The 20,145-nt window shown below is 37.0% G+C and overlaps 1 protein-coding gene across 1 annotated transcript in view; it reads left to right on the top strand.

Annotated features, from left to right (window-relative positions):
- CFAP43 (cilia and flagella associated protein 43) overlaps positions 1–19,218 on the top strand; it is a 48,736-nt gene extending 29,518 nt beyond the window's left edge. Inside the window, exons 20-39 of the mRNA XM_086752432.1 lie at positions 1,043–1,120; positions 2,352–2,477; positions 2,924–3,028; positions 3,789–3,905; positions 4,704–4,913; positions 6,682–6,888; positions 7,675–7,764; positions 8,528–8,605; positions 9,281–9,406; positions 9,927–10,046; positions 10,127–10,234; positions 11,820–11,906; positions 12,208–12,296; positions 12,651–12,858; positions 13,647–13,759; positions 14,582–14,738; positions 15,584–15,748; positions 16,855–16,935; positions 17,970–18,123; positions 18,814–19,218. Of these exons, the coding sequence (XP_086608558.1) occupies positions 1,043–1,120; positions 2,352–2,477; positions 2,924–3,028; positions 3,789–3,905; positions 4,704–4,913; positions 6,682–6,888; positions 7,675–7,764; positions 8,528–8,605; positions 9,281–9,406; positions 9,927–10,046; positions 10,127–10,234; positions 11,820–11,906; positions 12,208–12,296; positions 12,651–12,858; positions 13,647–13,759; positions 14,582–14,738; positions 15,584–15,748; positions 16,855–16,935; positions 17,970–18,123; positions 18,814–18,971 (2,577 nt within the window). The 3' untranslated portion in view covers positions 18,972–19,218. The remainder of the gene's footprint in view (positions 1–1,042; positions 1,121–2,351; positions 2,478–2,923; positions 3,029–3,788; positions 3,906–4,703; positions 4,914–6,681; positions 6,889–7,674; positions 7,765–8,527; positions 8,606–9,280; positions 9,407–9,926; positions 10,047–10,126; positions 10,235–11,819; positions 11,907–12,207; positions 12,297–12,650; positions 12,859–13,646; positions 13,760–14,581; positions 14,739–15,583; positions 15,749–16,854; positions 16,936–17,969; positions 18,124–18,813) is intronic.
- The last annotated feature ends 927 nt before the right edge of the window (positions 19,219–20,145 follow it).

The following is a 20,145-nucleotide window of genomic DNA, read 5'->3' as shown; positions in this document are numbered from 1 at the left end:
TTTTTTTTGCAGAAATATGAGTTTATGGATGCTAGCAGGTTCTTTCTGATATAAGCCAGAGCTTGGTATTTTGTCCAGCTTTTGGGGTTCAATGATAGAACAAAGCAAAATATCATTGCTTTCTGAGTGAACTCAGGAGTGAATTTCTAAATTATGATGCAGTTTCACAAGTGGCTGAAGTCAATCTAAGACATACTGCCACTGGAAGTGGCATCTTCTCCATCCTTCTCCCAGACACATATTCCTGTTTCTGCTTTCATGCTAGTACTCTTTGGTGTCTCTATGGGGATTTTTTGGCAAATCCATGTAACTGTGCATGCACACAAGTGCCACATGACTATTCCTACCAACTAGGGACAGGTGATGAGGAGCAAAAGTTGAAGGGCAGTAGAGTGGTCCTAGCTTGTTTTAAGCTGCTCAGAGACTTGCATCTGACTTCTAGAGGATGGAGTCCATCAGTGTCAGAATGATACACCTCTTCCTTTCAATTAATAGCCATCACCCTACTTAAAGTTGTAAACTTTAGAAAGCAGATTCCAGAGGTGCAGACTGATTGCGAATTTTCTGTACGAGATGAATCGGCAAGGCTGTAGGGGCAAAGAACGTTTTGCTGCTTCCAGAATGAGTAACATCCATTAGTTTACTTGTGTCTTTAAATATCCCACTGGAAATGCTTAGTAACAATGAAAAATCTAAGGAATATAAAACACTTAACAAATTCTGGCAGTAGGCTTTCCCCAGTTCAATGTGTCTGTAATAATTTCACTTGTAATTACTTCTTTCTTTAATATTTTCTTTCTTTTAAGCTCTACTGTTGTACAACCAGTTTACAATGTGACCTGGTTGTACCATCTTTTTTCTCTTGATCAGTTCTAAGAATCATCCTATTGAAACAGGATTATGTCTGTTTCTGTTATTAATCCATTTGGAGATTTGTTTTCTGTACTGTTTTTTCTTTCTGTACTTTTTTTTAGATAATGTCAACCTTTTTTTCTCTTCTTGTCTATTTTTGTCTTACAACAATATGTTTGTTGTATGTCAGGTCATTAGAGAAGAGACTCAGAGGTTTGCTAACCAGAAGAAAGAGCTGCAAATGGGAATTCAAAAGCTGTGTGAAACTGTGAGTTTCTCACAAGGGTAATGGCTCAGCTTACTTTGTTTACAAGTACACTTCCTTTATGGCTATCAGCTCTAGTGTTCAGTTACATTTTTGTCATAAACTCTGAGCAGACAGGTAATAAAGAGGCATGCTTCTTCAGGGACTGTATGCTGAACCTGTCAGAAACTACTGTTTCTCAGTTTTCATTGCTCCAAATTTTTTTTTGACACCCTTATACTTTGAGCAATCTGTCCCCTCAGCAGGCTAATTTCTGCCTGTCAAACAACCTTCCATTATAGAAATGACTGTCCTCTCCTCTTCCTTCTGTTTCCTTCCATTAAAAACTGCTGTCTGCAAAACAGAGGGTCACCTAAAGCAAGGATGACCTCTTGGGCAACCTGTTCCAGTACTCAGTCACCTTCACAGTAAAAAAGTGTTTCCTGATGTTTGGGCGGAACCTCTTGTGTTTCAGTTTGTGCCCATTACCCCTGGTCCTGTCACTGAGCACCACTGAAAAGAGCTTGGCTCCACCTTCTTAGCACCCTCCCTTGAGGTATTTTTATATATTGATGGGATTCCCCCCAAGCCATTTCTTATTTAGGCTGAACAGTCACAGTTCTCTCAGGCTTTCCTCATATGAGAGATGCTCCAGTCCCATAATCACCTTCACTGGACCCTCCAGTATGTCCCTGTTTCTCACCTCCGTGAAACTGCTAGCAACACTCTTAACAGCGTGCAGGATACCGTTAGCCTTTTTTGCTGTAAGGGTGCATTGTTGGCCCTTGTTCAACTTGGGGTCCACCAGGATCTCTACCTACTTTTCTGCAAAGTTGTTTTCCAGTTACTGAGCACCCAGCATGTTCTAGTGCATGGGGCTGTTCCTTTCCAGGTGCAGGAATTTGCAGTTCCCTTTGTTGAACTGCATGAGATAGATAACAATTTAATAAAGTGATAACCACTTAATAAAGTTCTCAGAAGCAGAGAAAAAAGAATTGTGTATTACAGGTTCTTAGAAAGTATGCACAACTTCACATATACCATCCAAATCAACTTTAAGAGAAAGATGAAATATATTCACATAGTCCTCTCTGTCACTAGCTACAGGGAACAAATTCTACCAATTACCATGAAGCAGTTAAAAATGGAGGCAATTAAAATCACTTTATCTGATATCAAGTTCTAGAGTGTTAAAAATAGCATTTCCTCTATTTCACATTCATCTTTTTATTCCTTATACCTTAAAAAAAAACAGATTCAGAAAATGATGCATGAAAATGAACAGGTGCCAGACATTGAGAAACTGGAGCAGCAGGAATTCAACCTGGATATAGAAGAAAAGGAAAGAGCACAAGCAAAGGCTGAACAAGAAGTAGCCAGGGTATGATAGAATGGGGGGAGAACATTTTAAAACTAGCGGTGAAAAGGAGAAAGAATGTTTGAAGAACAGAGGATGATCTCAAAGTTGCTTTTCACTGCTGAGAAGTGGGAAAACTTAGAAGTATTTTAAGTCACTTTTTGAAGCAGACGAAGCTGCTGATGCAGATATTGCCAACTGGAATATGATCTATGCCAGAAACTATAAATCTGACACTGTGGCCTTGGGCATGTTTTTTAAGTTCTATAATGCTTTTCTTCACAGATAAAATTATGCCTTTCAGTAGTAGTAGTATGCAATGTAATTTTGGAGAAGATAGCTGTGATAGTCTAAGCTGATGAAATACTGGTAATTAATTTCATAGGTTTATTTCAATAACTCAATACAAATTGCCCATATCTTGATATTTTGCACCACATCTTATTATTTTATTTTCTGTATCTTGAAAGGTGAAGAAGGAGATTGAGATGGAGAATTTAGCCAACCGCTATTTGCAGGATGTCATCAAATATGAGTGCTGGGATGCTATGTGTGTAAAAGGACGTGCGGTTCAGGTAACCTTTGCATTCTAACTAATTTTCTGCAATAGTTTATTGATTCCTTAAGATACAGGGATAAAATAAATAGAAGTATAACACATTTCTGATTTGCTTGTGGTATGCAAAAAAAAAAAAATTACTTATTTCCAGGGCTCATGCAAATATTTCATTCTGTTCATTTTGCCTGCGCCTGGCTGTTTTTACCTTCTAAGGTGGATAAGAGTGTTGATAAGCCAATAAGCAACTCTTTAATTCCTTGATCTCAGAGAATATCTTTATGCAGTGTTGCTCAAAGGAGAGGTAAATATTATTTTTCTGTGTGCAGTCAGTATGACTTCTGCTACAGAGAGCATAAAGGCAAAATTTAACCCTGATTTTGCCTATTTTAAACAGAGGGAGATTAGTCAAACTGATAATACTAGATTATCTCAAGAGTGGTAAAAGACCAAGTCATTTTACAAAAAAAAATCTAGTTCTGGTTGAATTCCATGAATAAAGAGGCCATATCCATAGATTATTTAAAAGAAAAATAAATGAAAGAAAAAAGCAAATTTTAAACCAAACATTTTCACTACCAAAAAGGCAAGGGTTTTTGCCTTACCCCAGTATTTTTACTATATTGCCTATATTAGTTGATCCTCAGTTTTATTCCTGATTTTAAGAAGTTTTTATAACTGTTTAGCATCCAGGTATTGGAAAAAAATGAGTTGATAGATGCATTCTGAAGAACTTTTTACTTTGGATTTTTGTTCCTCTTTTTTTTAAATTTGAACAGTGCTTCCATATGGCTTGTGAAGTGAAGAATTATCCACTGAAGGAACGTAGTGAAGAAGAACTGGAAACTTTGGAGAAAGTTATCCAGTTAAAGAAGATTGAGACAGCTGATCTTAAGGTACAATCTCTCTGAAGTGGAGCATAAAGGCATTTCAGAACAGAATGTTTTGACTTGACATCTTAACCATTCTTTACATAGATACATTTCTAAGGTGCATTTCCTTGCCATAGAAATGGTCCAAATTTTTTTTCAAAAGATAAATAAAGATTAAATGTTGTGGATTTACTCAGAACAAATGTATCAGTATTAAAGAACCACAGAGTAGCTGAGGTTAGAAGAGCCCTTTCAAAGTCATCTGGTCCAACCCTCCTACAGCAATTTAGTCAGGGCCATGTCCAGTCAGGTTTGGAATATCTCCAAGGATGGAAGATTGCATAACCTCTATGGGCTACCTCTCCCCATGTTTGATAGCCTTCACAGGACAAGTGTTTTCTTACATTTAAGTTGGATCCCCTGTATTTTGAAGTATGCCCATTTCCTCTCAATCTGTCACTGAGCACCACTGAGAAAAATCTGGCACTCCCCACCATCAGGTTTTTATACACATTACAAAGATCCCTCCAAGCCTTCTCTTTCTTGAGGCTAAACAATTCCAGCTCTCTCAGCCTCTCCTTGCATGTTAAATGCTTCAAACTCTTAATTGTATTAGTGGCCCATCACTGGACTTGCTTCAATGTCTTTCTTATACTGGGGAACCTACAAATGGACCCAATATTCCAGATGTGGTCATTTCAACTTGTATTATTTTGATCACCGAGCTTAATTGCATATTATAATATCTAGATTTTTTTTTTAATACATGTGCCACTAAATCCCGTACAAAATTAACACAGTTACCATGTTTGTGATATTCAGGTTCTGAAGAAAAATCTTGAGATTGACTCTGAGACTGTATTATCTAAGGAAGAAGGAGAGAAGACAGAGGAAGTAATGGCTGACAATAGTGCATCTTACTGCCTGATTGGAAGTCTGAGCTCTCAGTACGGTGGAGACACATCTATCCTGTACCACCAATGGGACTTGCACACTAGGGAGCAGAAAGTCAACCAGATCATATTACTGAAGGTGATGTCTTCTTAAATTTGTATTACTGCAGTAATTCTGTCATGTCTGTTGGCAGTCACAGCCACTGTTAGATTTTGGGCATGCTGACACTATACAATGGAGAGTTGCACAGGTCTCTGAGTTACTGAGATCAAAGCTGATAAATGCACATAGTGCAGTGGAGCACTATGGATTTGCCAGCTCAGATCTGGAAGAAAAACATTTTAATGAAATTGGTTACCTAATTTGAGAGTATCTGTATTTGCCCACTGGTGCTTCAATTTAAGAGTTTGTATAGCCAAAGTTGGTTGTGCATCTCGGCACGCCCTGTGAAAACATGGCCCTTTTCCCTATTCTTTGCTGCTAAGTGAAAGATCGGCTGGGTCCTCGCACCATTTCCTTGCTCCTCAGTCTTACTATTCCTTTATCTGGAGTCTTCAATTTTTCTGCTATTTATTATTCATTACTGTTAGACTCTTACTTCTTTTACCCTGTCTAGTTTATAATAGTAAATGTGCTACAGAATAGACTTCTTATGAAGACAATCTGCAAGGGTAGAAGTGGTTAAACTACTATAAAGTAGTGGTTAGACTACTAAAGTACTGGTTAAACTACCATAAAGCATTGCCTCCTCAGAGCAATTTAAGGCTGTAAATGGTAGCAGAGCTCAATGATTATGCATTGTAGTACATAAAATCTAGTAGATACATTAGTGTTTAAAGTAGATGGGGAAGAAACACGAGGAGCACTTTTAGATGTAAGCTTGGATGTAACACAATCTTTCTACTGTATGGCTTTAAAGATGCATATTATATATCTAAGTGCAGATATATCTTAAGTATTCTTGGCCAATGCAGTAAACTTGGTGAGAGCTAGATGTCTGACTAGACATTGAGCACAGCCTTTTTTCTCCCAGCAACATTGTACCTTGTTTGCTATCCTGCCTTATTGCATCCTAACTTATTATTATATTAGAAATCAGTGAAATAATCATGGACACAAATACTTATTGTAATACAAATTGCAAACAGCTAAGCGTCTCAAAATGTGATGTCTAATTATAGAACTGAAATCCTTTTCATGTTTCATTTTAGTAAATTGACACAGTAGGAGAGACACATGCTTTTCTCTCTTAATATTCTACTTTTCTTTGTTGAGATCAATTATTTAGGATAAAGCAATAATTCATCCACTAAGACTATATGCTTTTAAAAATCATGATAAGGTCTCAGGTGTTTTAAAAAAATTCTTTTCTAATGTTTGTTTATTTAACGTGCATATTTTACTTACATATGTCAGACAGAAAATCACATGAAATCATATCAAAACTACAGGTTACATCACTTAAAAATCCAGAAAGTATGTCCTTAACTTCGCCTCTCTGCATCTGTGATTTACAATCTCTAGATTTACAGGTCACGTGTTTTTTTTCTTTTAAGCCCCTTCTTCTTTCAGCCAAAGAGTCAGCAAATAGAAGGCAGCCTAATTTTTCATGTAGTTTTGGCAGCAGTATGTTTCTTTCAGAATCTTTGTCAAATGGCAAATATGTGGAAGATAAGGAATACAAATTTATAGGAAAAAAAAGGAAAAAAACTAATAATTTGCCCACCTCCATTTAACAAAGCTTGAACTCTGCCCTTATGATTTTCACAAAAGTGCTTTACCAGTTTATCTCCCTGTCACACATACAAATACACGCATCTATGATTCTGATGGCTTGAGGAGTGGTATTTAATCATGGTTGGATGTGACCTGTGCAGTGTTGCTATATTCTTTTTTGGTATTTCAGGACATCATTTACAAAGTGAAAACTGCTTTTAATAAGGAATTTGACATAGTTGCACGACGAAAGGAGCAGGAGATAGCACAAGTGAAAGAAAGAAACCTGAGAATCCGAGAAATCTTGGCACAACTTGACCTCCAAGTGGAAGTGTGGGAGCCAGCTCTTACAGATGATGAGATTCCGGAGCGAGTGCTCACTGTTCAGGATTCAGAGGTGTCTGAAAAATAAATCTTTCTCTTTCACACACTCAAATACAGTTCTGTAATTCTTCTAATTTCCAGACATTGTGTCAGTGTTGAAAAGCCTTAAAACTGATGTGTCTGTGTACTTAAAATAATCTTTTTTTACTCTTTTGCTTTCCCTTCCATTTTTAGGTAGAAAGCTCTTAATAAGTCAATCTGAAATTAATAAAATGTATGCATTAATGTATTGCTGTTAAAAGTTCTTAATTACTCATAAATTAGGTAGAAATCACTCCTGTTCCTGAGTATAAGATTCAAACCAGCCTTGCAGGGATTACTTCCATGCTGAGAGTTTCTCTGTTTTCTCTGAGCACCATTTTGAAACTAAGTAGTTTCAAACTAAGTACTAGGTACTAAACCATACTTAGTACTGTACTTATAAATTCAATTGATAATTTATAAAGAAACACCATATTTCTTATACAATATATTCCACTGATCTCATTTGCTCTTTTGGTCAGTCTTTCCCCACTTCTCTTTCTCTCCCACCAGTCCATGTTATTCCACTGTCAGAAAAGGTATGCACAAAACACAACTAACATCAACAAAAATGATGTTGTTTGTATTTTGACATTTTTAAATATAGCTTTTGGAGCTGTTCAAAAGAACAATTTTGTTCTTGAGGAATATTATCATAGGGCAGAGATACAAAAAGCATTAAGAATTAGTATTACACCATCTTTCCAAATGTTCTTAGTCCATATTGATCACATTTGGAGAAAAGAACCTTGATATGAACTTTATTTTCTTCCTCCAGATTAAAGTTGAAAAATACTTGACTCAACAAGAAAGAGAGAAAGCAGGAATGCTGGCTAAGCTTGAAATGGAAAGACGCCTTGCTGCTACGGTACTTAAAGTAGTATTCTTTTTAATGAGTAGGCCTTTGTCTCTGGTTAGAACTATTTAGTTAATGCTGCACTGGAATATTCCTGTTATGTAGTATGGGAGAATAAGTTTTAAATGGTAGGTGATGATAAGGTGTACCTTTTCCCTCTTGTCATCATTCACAATCAGAACTACATAGACCAGCTGGGGGAAGAAAAGATTTAGTGTTAGGCTCGCAATTTTAAAAAATGTGCTTAGTGGCAATTAAAACTACCATATCAGGTGACTGGAGACTAGATACATTTCTAAATGCATGCTACTGCTCAGTCAAGAGCTTTGTTCTTGATATGTGTTTGTTGAGTGAGTGACCTCTGTTCTTCAGAGATCAGACTAGATGATCATAATGTTTCTGACTTTAAAATGCATCTGTGAAAAGCCTAAAATGGTTCTGGCCCCAAAAGAGACGCACAATAAGACACTACAACTTCTTTCATCCTAGCCTGCCAACAGGCCAGAAGTAGTCTATGCCTATGTATTTTTTCCAAAACTGACGGAATGGCAGTTTTAGCAAGTTATTTGGTATAAGAACATCTTTCCACCAGAAAAAAATACTCTGAGACTTTTAGCATATTTCACACACGTTACCGAAAAGCATTAATCTACCAGTGACACACAGTATAATTATATGGGTGATCTCAAGGTGAACTACCCTATTATCATTCCCAAAACCTCCAATTACTCCTCTTCCTTGTGCACCCTAAAATATTTTTAATGCTACTTCCCAGGACAATGAAAGATTGCGTGCTCTTAATGACATGATGGGTGGAGTGCTAGAAGTCAAAAAGGAAGACATCTTGAAAATGGTGAGCTGTGTTTCTGCCAAATCATTTAAGTATCTTGTGGGCTTTTAAGGAAATGTGAAATTCAACTAACAAATATTTCCAACCTAAGGGACAGAAGAATATCAGAGAATTATAGAATTGTAGAATTGTATTGCTGGGGGAAGGGTCTGTTATCCTTGGCTGTGATCTTGCACAAACACACTGCATTCCATTTAACTCAGCAAAGATGAATCCAGTAGCAGAGGAAGGAAAGAAAGTGAGGGAGTGTCACAGAAAAAGGATAGGGCATACCCAAGTGCTCTCCCTGGAATTGGTTTGTTTTGGAAAACTAGGACTCCACTTATAAGTATACATTAGCGTGGAGTTAGATTTGGGGTTTTGAAACAGAAAATGTGATATATCTTGTATTGACAGTAGTATGTTTTAGGTATAAAATACTCATATTTTGCAAGATCCAGTAGTGAATTCCTGTAAGCAAGTGAAAGAGAATAGCACGATATATACACCAAAACTACTGGTGCAAGCAACATACCAGAAACAGAATATATATGTAACTTAGACTTAAGGCTTATTTACCTTATTTACCTTACCACTGAGAAATACTTTTCATTAAAACTGATGCATGCTATAGTTTGTTGGTTTGCTGATGGAGACTTAATATTGCTTTTGAAGCACATTTGTCTTTAATACTTCCAGGATATTCCTCCACCTCCTTTTATATCTAAGCCTGAGCATGTTTGGAATGATGAAGAAAAGAAAATATTTAGAAAATATGAAAGAAAAGTCAAGGAGCTGAATGAAGAAAAAGAGAAGTATAGAAGGGTAAATTAAAATGAGAAAATTAGTGGTTTTGTTCACAGTGCTCGTAACCAAAGCTCCGTCTTTCTCAGGAGCTACTTCTAAAAATGAATACTAATAAACAGAAGAAACAAAGAACAAATGAGGAACAAAGATCATGTGGTATATTAAATAAATACTAGCTTAGACAGTAAAATAAAGCAATCTCTACTTACACCAGTTAATAGGTGCCAAAACTCATGATATCTGACAGAAGGTAGCTTTCCTTCACAAATGTACCAGTATTTCTAAAATGTTTTTTTCAGGTTCCATTCCCAGAGTTGCTGATGCCATACACAAATAATACAATTATATTTGTCTTTCAAAGTGGTATTTGGACAACATAACTTGGTAGCCTGGCAGCACTCACCTTCCAAACAAGTAATTTCTAGGACCTTTTGGGTAGAGTTCCTTATTGTGCATTCTCCAGCATCTGGTATACCAGATCACAGTTTCTTTGTTCCTCCAGATGTAATATTGCTGCTCTTGTCCTTCCCTTCCCCAGGCACTGGAAGATGAATTGAAGAAACTTGAAGCTTCCATCCAGGAAACAACACAAAATTTTGATGAGACCGTATGCAAACTCTCTGAAAGGAAAGTGAAATCAGAGATGGTCATCTATCAGGTATCGCAGAGAATGTTAATTTTTAATCTCTGACTCCATGCAGCAGGAATGTTAACATTTTTATTACAATCTTTTCACAGGAAGAACTCAAAATAGTCAATCTTGTTTATGCTTTACTGTTGGATGAAGAGTTGGACACTAGGGAAGCTGGACTTCATAATTTCCTTATGAAAAAGGAGAAAGAAAAAGTAAGTTAGCATTTAGAATGCTGTTCTTAGGGAAAGTGTAATATTTACAATATAGTTTCTTGCAAAAACTGCTCTTTCGAAATAAAAATTTTGACGTAAATGATTTTCTGACAATTTACAGAGTCACTGATTTTTTTTTTCAAGTTGTACAAGTGACATACATTATAAATACATATGGTTTTGAATAGATACTCATCTTGGTTCATCTGGAGTTTTTTTGGTAAAACTACATACATTCAGAACAGCATGCTGCTATTTGTTTGCGCTATATAGTATTTTTTAGTATCCAGTATCGAGCTGGAAGCACCAATTATGATGCTTTTATGACAGAAAGATGCACAAAATGTTGTAATGCCACTGTATTTTTCACTAAGATGTCTTATGTAGGCCAGGGCCACACTGACTTATATTTGCCAGTTCAAACCATAAATAGAGGTGACTTGTGAGTATCTGACCATGGAAGCAGAACATATTACAGAATACGAAGTGTTTATAGTCTCATTGACCAATTTAATCTCCTGAAGAGTTTACCCATCCCTCTCAAACCATATACAAGTCAACAAAAGACTGGAGAGCACAAGTAGTAGGTCTGGATTTCAACACAAGTGCTCACTGCCCACAGTAACCATTTTGAGTGACAGTTCTGATTCCAGTGTCCTGCCAATACCTGTGTGAATCAGGTGATCTAAGTGGTGGTAGTCTGCACATTGATTCTGGCTCTTGGGACAATATTATCCCATTTGCCCACTTTGTCTTTGTGGAGCTGTTCACAGAATGTATTAATGTACACAGAATGTATTAATGTCTCCCCATGTCACATCTCTTACTCGATCTGTACAGACCTTTGTGTTTGTAGCTGCAAGCAGCCATTTGTATGTGAGATATGGGGAGAGGATCCAAAGTAGGCATCTAGCCCCTACCACTTAAATAGGCTGAAGTAGTTTTAAAATTATCTGAGGCTAAGTGTATACCAGCTTACATTTTCCAAAATACATCTTTAAAAAAAAAAAAAAAAATCTAAATGTTTCCATTGGTATTTCTTTTGCTCTACGCAAACTGCCAAATACAACAAAACAGCCTCCCCAGCAGAGTATAAGTATTTAACAGCCTCGATAAAAGATATTAGTTTATTATCCTGACATGTAGCAGAACTATGTCATGACAACAGGGAAACTGCATTCTAAAATGAAGAACCCTCCACTGAACAGCATTTGGGAATTTTCAACTGGTCTTACCTGTGATAACATGAAAGAAAAATGAAATCTCTATGCAGGTGAAAATAAGTATCAATAATAGGTCCTTACATTCAAAGTTTAAACAGAAAACTTAACCATTTGCATAAGATATTTCTTAGACAGATTTCTTACTTTCTTAAGCAGTGGACTAGTTTAATTTTGCACCTTCTTACCTTTTAGCAGTATCTACAAGTAACCCCCTGAAGAAGGCATTATATTGTTAGTACAAAAATAGCTCAACAGGTTCTCTCTAGAAATAAGAAAGTGTTAGCTTCATCAGTGTATATGAATGGCCATTCAGTGCTTCTGCTGGCTGAGTTTCATTCCTGAAATCTTTGGTTTTGCTATAGCTGAAGACTACAAGAATAATCCAGACTACAAAAAAAAAAATTGAAGCTTGCACGGACACTTATGAAAATGCAATAGCTGAAAAGAAGGTGAGACTCTTGACGAACACAAGGAAATTCAGAAATTAAAAAGTCAGTGCTGTGTCTTGATAATGAGCAGAAAATACTTCACTATAAGCACGGGGTGAGTTCCGGTCAACTTGCTGATCACTGAAATTAAGCAGTAAAGGAGACTATGTGCATAGAAGAATTTATTAAATAGTCCAGATTCCTGTGATGCTTGGGAGCACTTGGAAGAGCACCATATTCTGTATTTCTAAGGTATGGGCAGGTTGGTGCTTTTTAAAAAATAACATTGTAGTAACAAGGAAGTTTTCTGTTTTCCTCCTAGAATCTGGAATGTAGTTTTACAAAGGAGTTTGCTGATGTACCTGCCAATCTCCTTGACGAACTTTTCCAACTTTACAACCATCGACCAAAGTAAGATCCCCTCTGATTTGATCTGTTTAAATGCTAGTATTTCTTGTGTGACAAGAATGAGAATGCTATTTATTTCAACAGTCTAAATTATTTTGTTAATCAGTAGACTGCCTGCTTTTTATTGGATAGTTAATGATTTATTTCCTTATTCACCCCACACAATCTATTTTAAATGCAATTTAAATAATCATCAGTTCTCAAAAACATATGATCTTATTTTGTGTAAGATGCAGTCTTACCTATTTGCTCTTTGCAAGAGATTGAGAGTATGAAATGTGCTTAGTTATTTGTAAGCTTCTTTTATGCAAGAGAAAATAAAAAGTAAATACTGTATGTGCTATGTATGTGCACTAGGACCCCAGTGACAGAAATGCTCCTTGACACCGCTAACCCGTATAAGGATTGTTCAGGCTCAGCTGAAGATTACAAAGAGGCACTTACCCTTTTAATGAAAGCCATGGATGAACTGGATAGTCCTGAGCACATGCCTAATGGCTTAGACTCATCTATATGGGAGCATTTTTGTCTAGCCAGAAGAAATAAAATGGAAAGTGAGGAGCTGGTATGTAAAATTGTTTATTTTGCCAGTATACTTCTTGATATTTTCAGGTTTTAAACTTCTGTGGTGTTCAAGTGTAGGGTTAAGCTAATGGTGAAATGACAATGCAGCATACATAAGCTACATTTGAGTTTGAAGGTTGCTTCTGGCCACATTCAAGTAGGAATAATAGAAATGTCATCAGAGGAAACCAGCTCTAGCTCTCCTTCAGAAGAAAAAATAGCATATTAATATGGATAGATTTGATCAGAATGATTGTGACCTTGATATGGTTTAATGAAAAAAAAAGATAATTTTCCTTTTCTCTATCCATACCAAAAAACTATTAAGATGTTTGATTTCCATCATCTGTTGGAGTTGTTCTCTCCTGTTATCATTCTACATTTGCATGAGGGCATTCCTATCTTTTTCTAGAACACCAAGAGCAAATCTTAACAAAGGGTGTTGCTGGAAAGTTCTAGCAAGCTATTTGTTCAGTTTAAATGCATGAAGGTGTAAATTGAATTTCTCAGAGACAGAGATACAGGACCTTTGACCAAGAGAGAATGAAATATGATTTCCCTTCATGTGAATAAACTATGCATAAATGAATAAGTTATTTTTGGAGCAGAGTTTAAGGATTGTAACCTCTATGTCTCATGTGCTCTGCTGGGATTATCAAAATACCAGGCTGCATATTTATACAGACATATGTCTCCTTAAGAACTTGTCTTCTCTATTCTTGAAGAGGCTTGCCCTGACATACTAACAAAGTTCAAAAAGTTCAGAATGTCACGATATTGCTTGCTTAGGTGAAATGGAAGGCCCTAACACTGGCAGAGATGCAGGCCTTTCTCCAGAGAAGAATGGATGAAAACAAGAAGATTAAGTCAGAAATAGAAGACATTTTCCAAGAACTCACTTGGTAATTTTGTTTCTTTTCCTCTGCTCAGCTATGTTTTAATACACCACCAACAGAGAACCGGATGTTACATACAGAATTACACAGCTGTGTTCCCCAACACTTTCATCCACGATTCATTAGAGGGATCTACAATATTTCTGAAATGAGATGTTAATGCAGCATATGTAAGCAGGCCAAACCAGTCTTAATCTACCATCTTAAATAACATGATCAGTAAGATTAGCAGCATGGTCTTCAATGCAGACTGACTGCCCAAAAAGCTCCGTCATATGGTGAACCCCCCAGAGCCTTCACGGCCATCTATGGGCTAGCTAGCTCAGTTAAATTTCACTCATGTAGGCTTAAGATACAGTGATCACTCCTAATTGCAATATGCTGCTCGGTCACATGACACCTAATTTCACTGAGCTGCTTGGACCTGCAATATTTCATTTTTTCATGTTCATGATACAGTTTTCCCATTAATTGTCATTCAGGAACAAATCCCAGGATAAATTGCACAAGAAAAGGGGTGCTGGCTGGGAGTCTTCTCCGTTTCCTTTTCAATTGTTGTTAAGATTTCTGTTCAGTAAGGACACTTGCTCTCAGAACATCGTCTCGAAGATGTTAAACTGAATCCAGTGGTTGAAAACTTCATGTATGGGAATAAGTTGCTAATTTTGTATCATTTTGGGCACAAATAGAAGATAGGCTGTCAAAGAGTAAGCCCTATACGAACATACCACTTACCAGTAATAAATAAAAACATTTTGAGAATCATGGGAGGATTTATATAATTCTGTTGAAATCACTAGACATTATTTTTGGTTTTTGCCATTTTAGGCTGCGGGAAGAGAAGAAGAAACTTCAGTTGAATTTGATTGTCCAGTTTTTGCTAAAACAAGGACAGGTGGAATTGGAAAGTACTGAGATCCCAGACTACACTGATGCCATTCTCATTAAGAAGAGTGTTATTGAAGAGCTGAATTGCTCTATCATGGTAATTTACATTATCTGAAGGAAATGTAAGCTTTTTAAACAAATGGATTGTCCTTCAGGGGCTCTGCTTTTTCTCCAGTTTGACATCTAGTTTCAATTCATTACTACACATCAGTAGGCTCAATTGTAATCTAGAAGCTATTAGGAATTCTGTAATGTCTCTTACCATGATGTAAAGACTGCAGTACAGACTGCTTTCTTGATGTTTGATCAATACAATTCAGATCAATGAAACAGCAACAGTTTTTAGACACCCCTTCACTTACACACACACTGTAAATAGAAAATGCTGACATCTTGAGCACCAGTCCAAAAATTCCCTCAGGGCAAACTTATAGATAAGAAGCATTTGAACAGTAGCTTACATTAAGATTTTAAAAACTAATACACTTTTTTATGTAAGGTGAAATTGGTGATCCTACTTAAAATGGTTCTTCAAACTCTTATTAAAAGTTCTTTTCTTAGGCATTCTAGCTGTACAAAAATTGCTTGTTACTGCTACTGCAGAAAGCCTTCAGTAACAACTGCAGAATACCTTATACAGAGCAAGTTTGTATTCTGTAGAGTTAAAATGCTTTCACATTCTCCTAAAAGATAGAAAGATGGAGAGAGAGGTTAGTTGTAATTTTCTTCATCTCCTTCTCTGATCCAAGGCTATGGCACAGATCGTAAAAGGGAACAAAATTCCACAAAAGATAACCATCTGGAGCAAAGTCTGGAAAGCAACTGCAGTGTAGCACATTTTCCTTACTAAAATTATAACTCTGGAAGCTTGTCCATCTTGTTGCAAATAATTATTCCATAATCTGTAAAATGTGTTAATGAAGATTAATCTATTTTTTTCAGGCTCAAGGAGAAAAAAAGGTTGCTAGCATGGTGGAATGTAAAGATTTCTCTAAAGGGATATTTCATCTGGAATGGGAACACAAGAAAATGACAATGCGGATAGAAGATCTGAAACAGAAGGCTCGGGATATTGTAACACTACCTATTTCAAAAGAACGCCAACTAGTGAGTTCCTTTCTCTGATTTATATTTTGACCGCAGAACATTTTACTGCCTATACCTGTAAGATCATTTATACTTTTTAAGTCTCTTACTACTATAGAGAAACCTGATGCCTAATAGGTCAACAATTCAGCTTTCAAAGGGAAGTTTTACTCTTGAGATTGATCAGTGATGAAGTTGTTTGGGATGTTTAGATGTAAATGAAAGCAAAATTATCCCTAACTCTTAGTGTTTCAAAAGTGGCACTAAGATTAAGGAACGAGGAACAGATATTTTAAATCAAGCACTGTAATTTCCTTTTAAGTGAAAGATCTGAGGTGCCCCCATCTGGTGTCTCACAGAAACGCTGTAACTTTTGCTCAGTGTACACAGGCTGAGCCTCACTGAGCCCCACTCGCTGCCATTTGTTGACTCAGCAGCAGAACGACAGGGAATTGTTTGCCATGCCTGGTAGGCAAAAGGCAGCAGCTGGCCAGCAAGTCAGTACTCACATAGCTTTGAACAAGCCCAGCTGGCAAGCCAGAAAACACGGGTAAAGGTTGTGGGAGAGAGCCAAGGATACCAATGGGAGAGCAGGTAGAAGAGAAGTTGTAGGGGAAACCTGAGAATATTGCAGTATGGGATGTAGGGAACTGCAGGGAAAGCTGATGGTTTTGTGGCAATGAGGTGCGGGGTATAAAGGTTTAGAGTAAGGGATATTGGAGGATGGGTAGGCTAGAGATATTGTAGCAGGGAGAGCTATAAAGCACAGAGAAAATGAAGAATGTTGGTGAGCAGGTAGGGATATTGCAATTCAATCAAAAGATTAAAAGAAAATCGAAAACATGTGTTTCGCTCAGGCTTCATCTGCTGCTCTCTTTGCAGTTTTGCTAGTCTTTGTTTCCATTAACACATAATAGATAAAATTCTTTTTAACAGTTGTACAGTCCAGTATTCCCACAGCATCCACAAATATCTTTACAATGCCCATTTATGATCACTAGTAAGCCCTTCCAATTTGCAGAATTCCAGATTTTTGAGTTTCACTTAGTATGATTGTCTTTACAGAAGTGTGGAATTATTGAGAACAGGCTTAATAAGATAGTTTCTTTCTGGTTTTAATTATTCAGTTCCTAACTATGCTGAACTACGACAGCCGTGTCGCCCACCACATTTCAGTGATGGAGCAGACTCTTGGCATCATGGATAAGGTAAATCCTAAGTGAACCACCACATTTGAGACACATCCTTAGTTTAAATGCAACTCCTCTCCTTCATTAGCAACATACTAACTCTTCAGCTAACTCAGGGATTGCTGGAGCATAGCCATAACTGCACACAGAGATGAATATATATATATCCATGTATTTACTTATCTGGCTTTCAATAGTTTCTTCAGCTTGCACTGAGCTGTCTGCAGAAGCAGTTCTCTAAAGTCTTTGGAAGCAGTCATCATACATTGACTGCTGCATACATCAATCTTATGGAGAGAAATCTACTTGTTCTGTTACTGAAATTAAGTGCTTTCCTTCCTGAACATCTGAATGCAGATCTGCTTATGACTTCTTACACAGCATTGCCTATAAAAGTCACTCTTCCATTTCTAATGAAGCATTCTTCTGAATCTTCACTACTTAATGTTTCTCTCCAGGAACACCAGCCTGTTCATAATATCGCTACCTGCCTGTATTCAAAATAACACAGACACAACAATCTGATTTGTGGGCATCATCTTTTTCAACATTCATATTATGATTATCCTTGCTTTTAAGTAATTCCACTGGATTTTCTCCAGGTTGCTGTAGTTGGCATCAGCTTCCTTTTCCTCTTTAAGTTTTAGTATTTACCTTGTCCCTTTACAGCCCATCCAACAGCTTCAGCACAACAACCCTTTTTTCAGCAGCTCCTAGCAGCCAAGAGAGTGTTCTCAGCTCACTGACTCCATTGACTTCCTCTCCTCCTTTTGCCTTTCAAGTTTTATCCTTAATATATCTCTCTCCCTGATGCATACGTCTTTGTTCCTTGTCTGCTACTTATATTAGAACTACATAAAGCATACTGGAGTACAGTGTGTGAAAGACACTATATGAAATTCAGCTAGAATGTGCTACTAGTAAAATCAAAATACATGAGAGTTTATTGAGCTACAATGCAGTGCTTAAGATTATAAGTTTCCATCAAAAGTTTGTCTGAACAGCTTTTGTATAATCTCATATATTTGCTTTATTCATTTGGAAATGGACAGCTGCACAAGAAGAATGTGAAGAACCGTCGGAAAAAAATTAGAGAGTTGGAGAAGTGCATCAGTTTAAAAGAGCAAGCAAACTACGAGCTCAGCCTGGAGCTGAAAGAAATGCTGGTCTCCGTTTCAGAAAGGAGGCATATCTTTGAGGCAGCTGGTGAGTCACCGTAATGCACTTTAAGTCACAAGCAAAAAAACATTCAGAAAATATCTCCAAGGCTAGACAGTCCTGTTCTCCATCAGCATCAGCTAAGGGGCAAGAAACGCCCCTTAGAAACAGTTCATTACTGTATGTGCACAATTAGCAGTGCCCTTTCTAGCACAACAATTTAACATTGTTTACTTAAGAGCATACCTAGAGATTGTTGCTCTTGTAACCAAAGTTAATTGACTAAATTGCTGAAACGATTTAAATTAATATGTAGTTGTTAATACCTCCATTACACAGCATGCTTTCATTCTTTCTCAGAACTGTTCAACCCACTTCTTTCCACCCATTCAAGGGAACAGAGGGAGTAACATGAAGCTGAGAAGGGAACTCACTATTAGGAAAATTGTAGATATCTTTCCACTAGTTAAACACTTACAGGTTTTCAGAACAGTGGGTACTTGCTAAAAACTAAAGGAAGCATTCCCAGTGCCTTTTTGAAATGTTTTGCTTTATAAAGCAAATGTTTGAAATGTTTTTGCTTTACTATAAAGACTCTTAAGCTCAACTGTGAGCCTTTTTAAAAAAATGCTTGCCTACTTTATACAGAACTTGGAATAACCCCAGGACAGGCCCAGTATAAATATAGACTGCGTCCCCTACAAGTATAGGCTAACCCATATATCTTGTTTTATGCAGACACACAGTACATTTCTGAAAAGATTGCAAAGCAGCGTTACCAAGAGATTTTGAAGCAGAAACACCTGCGGAGTCTTGTAAAGGAACAGGAAGAACAGTTTGAAATTCTTCAGGCAGAAGCTGAAAGACTGAGATTAAGAACATTCCCTATTCTTTAAAAATCAGAATCAAGGTAGATGTATAACACCATGGTCTTGTCTAAGAAAAATAGCTTGCACATCTACCTTTTCTCCCTGAACTTTTATTTCCACAAATGATTTCTTCTGTAATTTCTTCAAAAAATAACTTCAGTTTGAAAGCGGCTTGTTTGTGTTTTGTACATTTTACCTAGTCTTATCCCCGTTATATTTCAGTTCATGAGATGTATTTCTGCTGTTTATTAGATAAACCATATAGCTCATTACAGAAAACAAAGAGTATAAGAAATTGTAGACTGATAGAAGACCAGGTGTATTTGTATATCCTTAGCCTGCAATATGAAACTGTAGAACATTTTCAAGATGAAGTACTACAAGAAATCTATGAATTTGCATCTGCTAAAATTCATGTCTGTGGCTTTGACTTCACTTTGCTTTTTAAAATATATTTACACTAAAATATATTTACACTGTGATGGCACAGGTGTAGGTTGCTGAGAAGATGAAAGTATGCTTTGGCACGACCATGTGTGCTTCTTGGCCTAGGCCTGAAAGCTGCTGTTGCATATAACAGCATAATTACCCACAGCCACCGGCAGCTGTGGCTGCTGCCACTGGTAGAATCACAAGAAAACCAGGTTTGGAAGCATCTGGCTACCTGAAATAGTTGCTGCTATCTCATCTCCCACTCCTTCACATTGATATGCAGTCTATTCTGCCAGGTCTCTCCAAGACAGCTAAAACAAAGAACCCTTGATAAAATTAACCACTGCTGGAGACTGATCTGCATACTTATTTTGACTGATTATTTCCCTCTTCCATGATCTGTGTTGATTCTTCTCTTGCTTTCATGAATTCACATAAAATCTAAACTCACTCCCTTGTGAAAGCATTAATAGCTTTGATACAGAAGTTTAACAAAATTCTACACTTGTAAGGAAAATGACTCCTGTTCTGGTTTTGTACACCTACTCCATTTTTGCTTTATCATCTCTAACTGAAGCCTGTAAGGATTTTAATTACATCTCTATTCTTTTTCCAAGACTTCTTTTTTTCCTGCTGAAACTTCTCTAGCAGCAGCAGAGTTCTAAATTTGCCAGGGATCTCAGGGAAGAGAACTGCCCCCCTTCACCAGGCACTATCACCTTCTTTTACTAACCTAAAGAGGCAGAAGAAATAGTGTCTTAATGCTCAA

Source organism: Chlamydotis macqueenii, chromosome 7, assembly GCF_036417535.1.
Source record: "Chlamydotis macqueenii isolate bChlMac1 chromosome 7, bChlMac1.mat, whole genome shotgun sequence".
Lineage (NCBI taxonomy): Eukaryota > Metazoa > Chordata > Aves > Otidiformes > Otididae > Chlamydotis > Chlamydotis macqueenii.
Note: the sequence above shows the minus strand (reverse complement) of the source record. Positions and strands in the feature narration are given on the sequence as shown.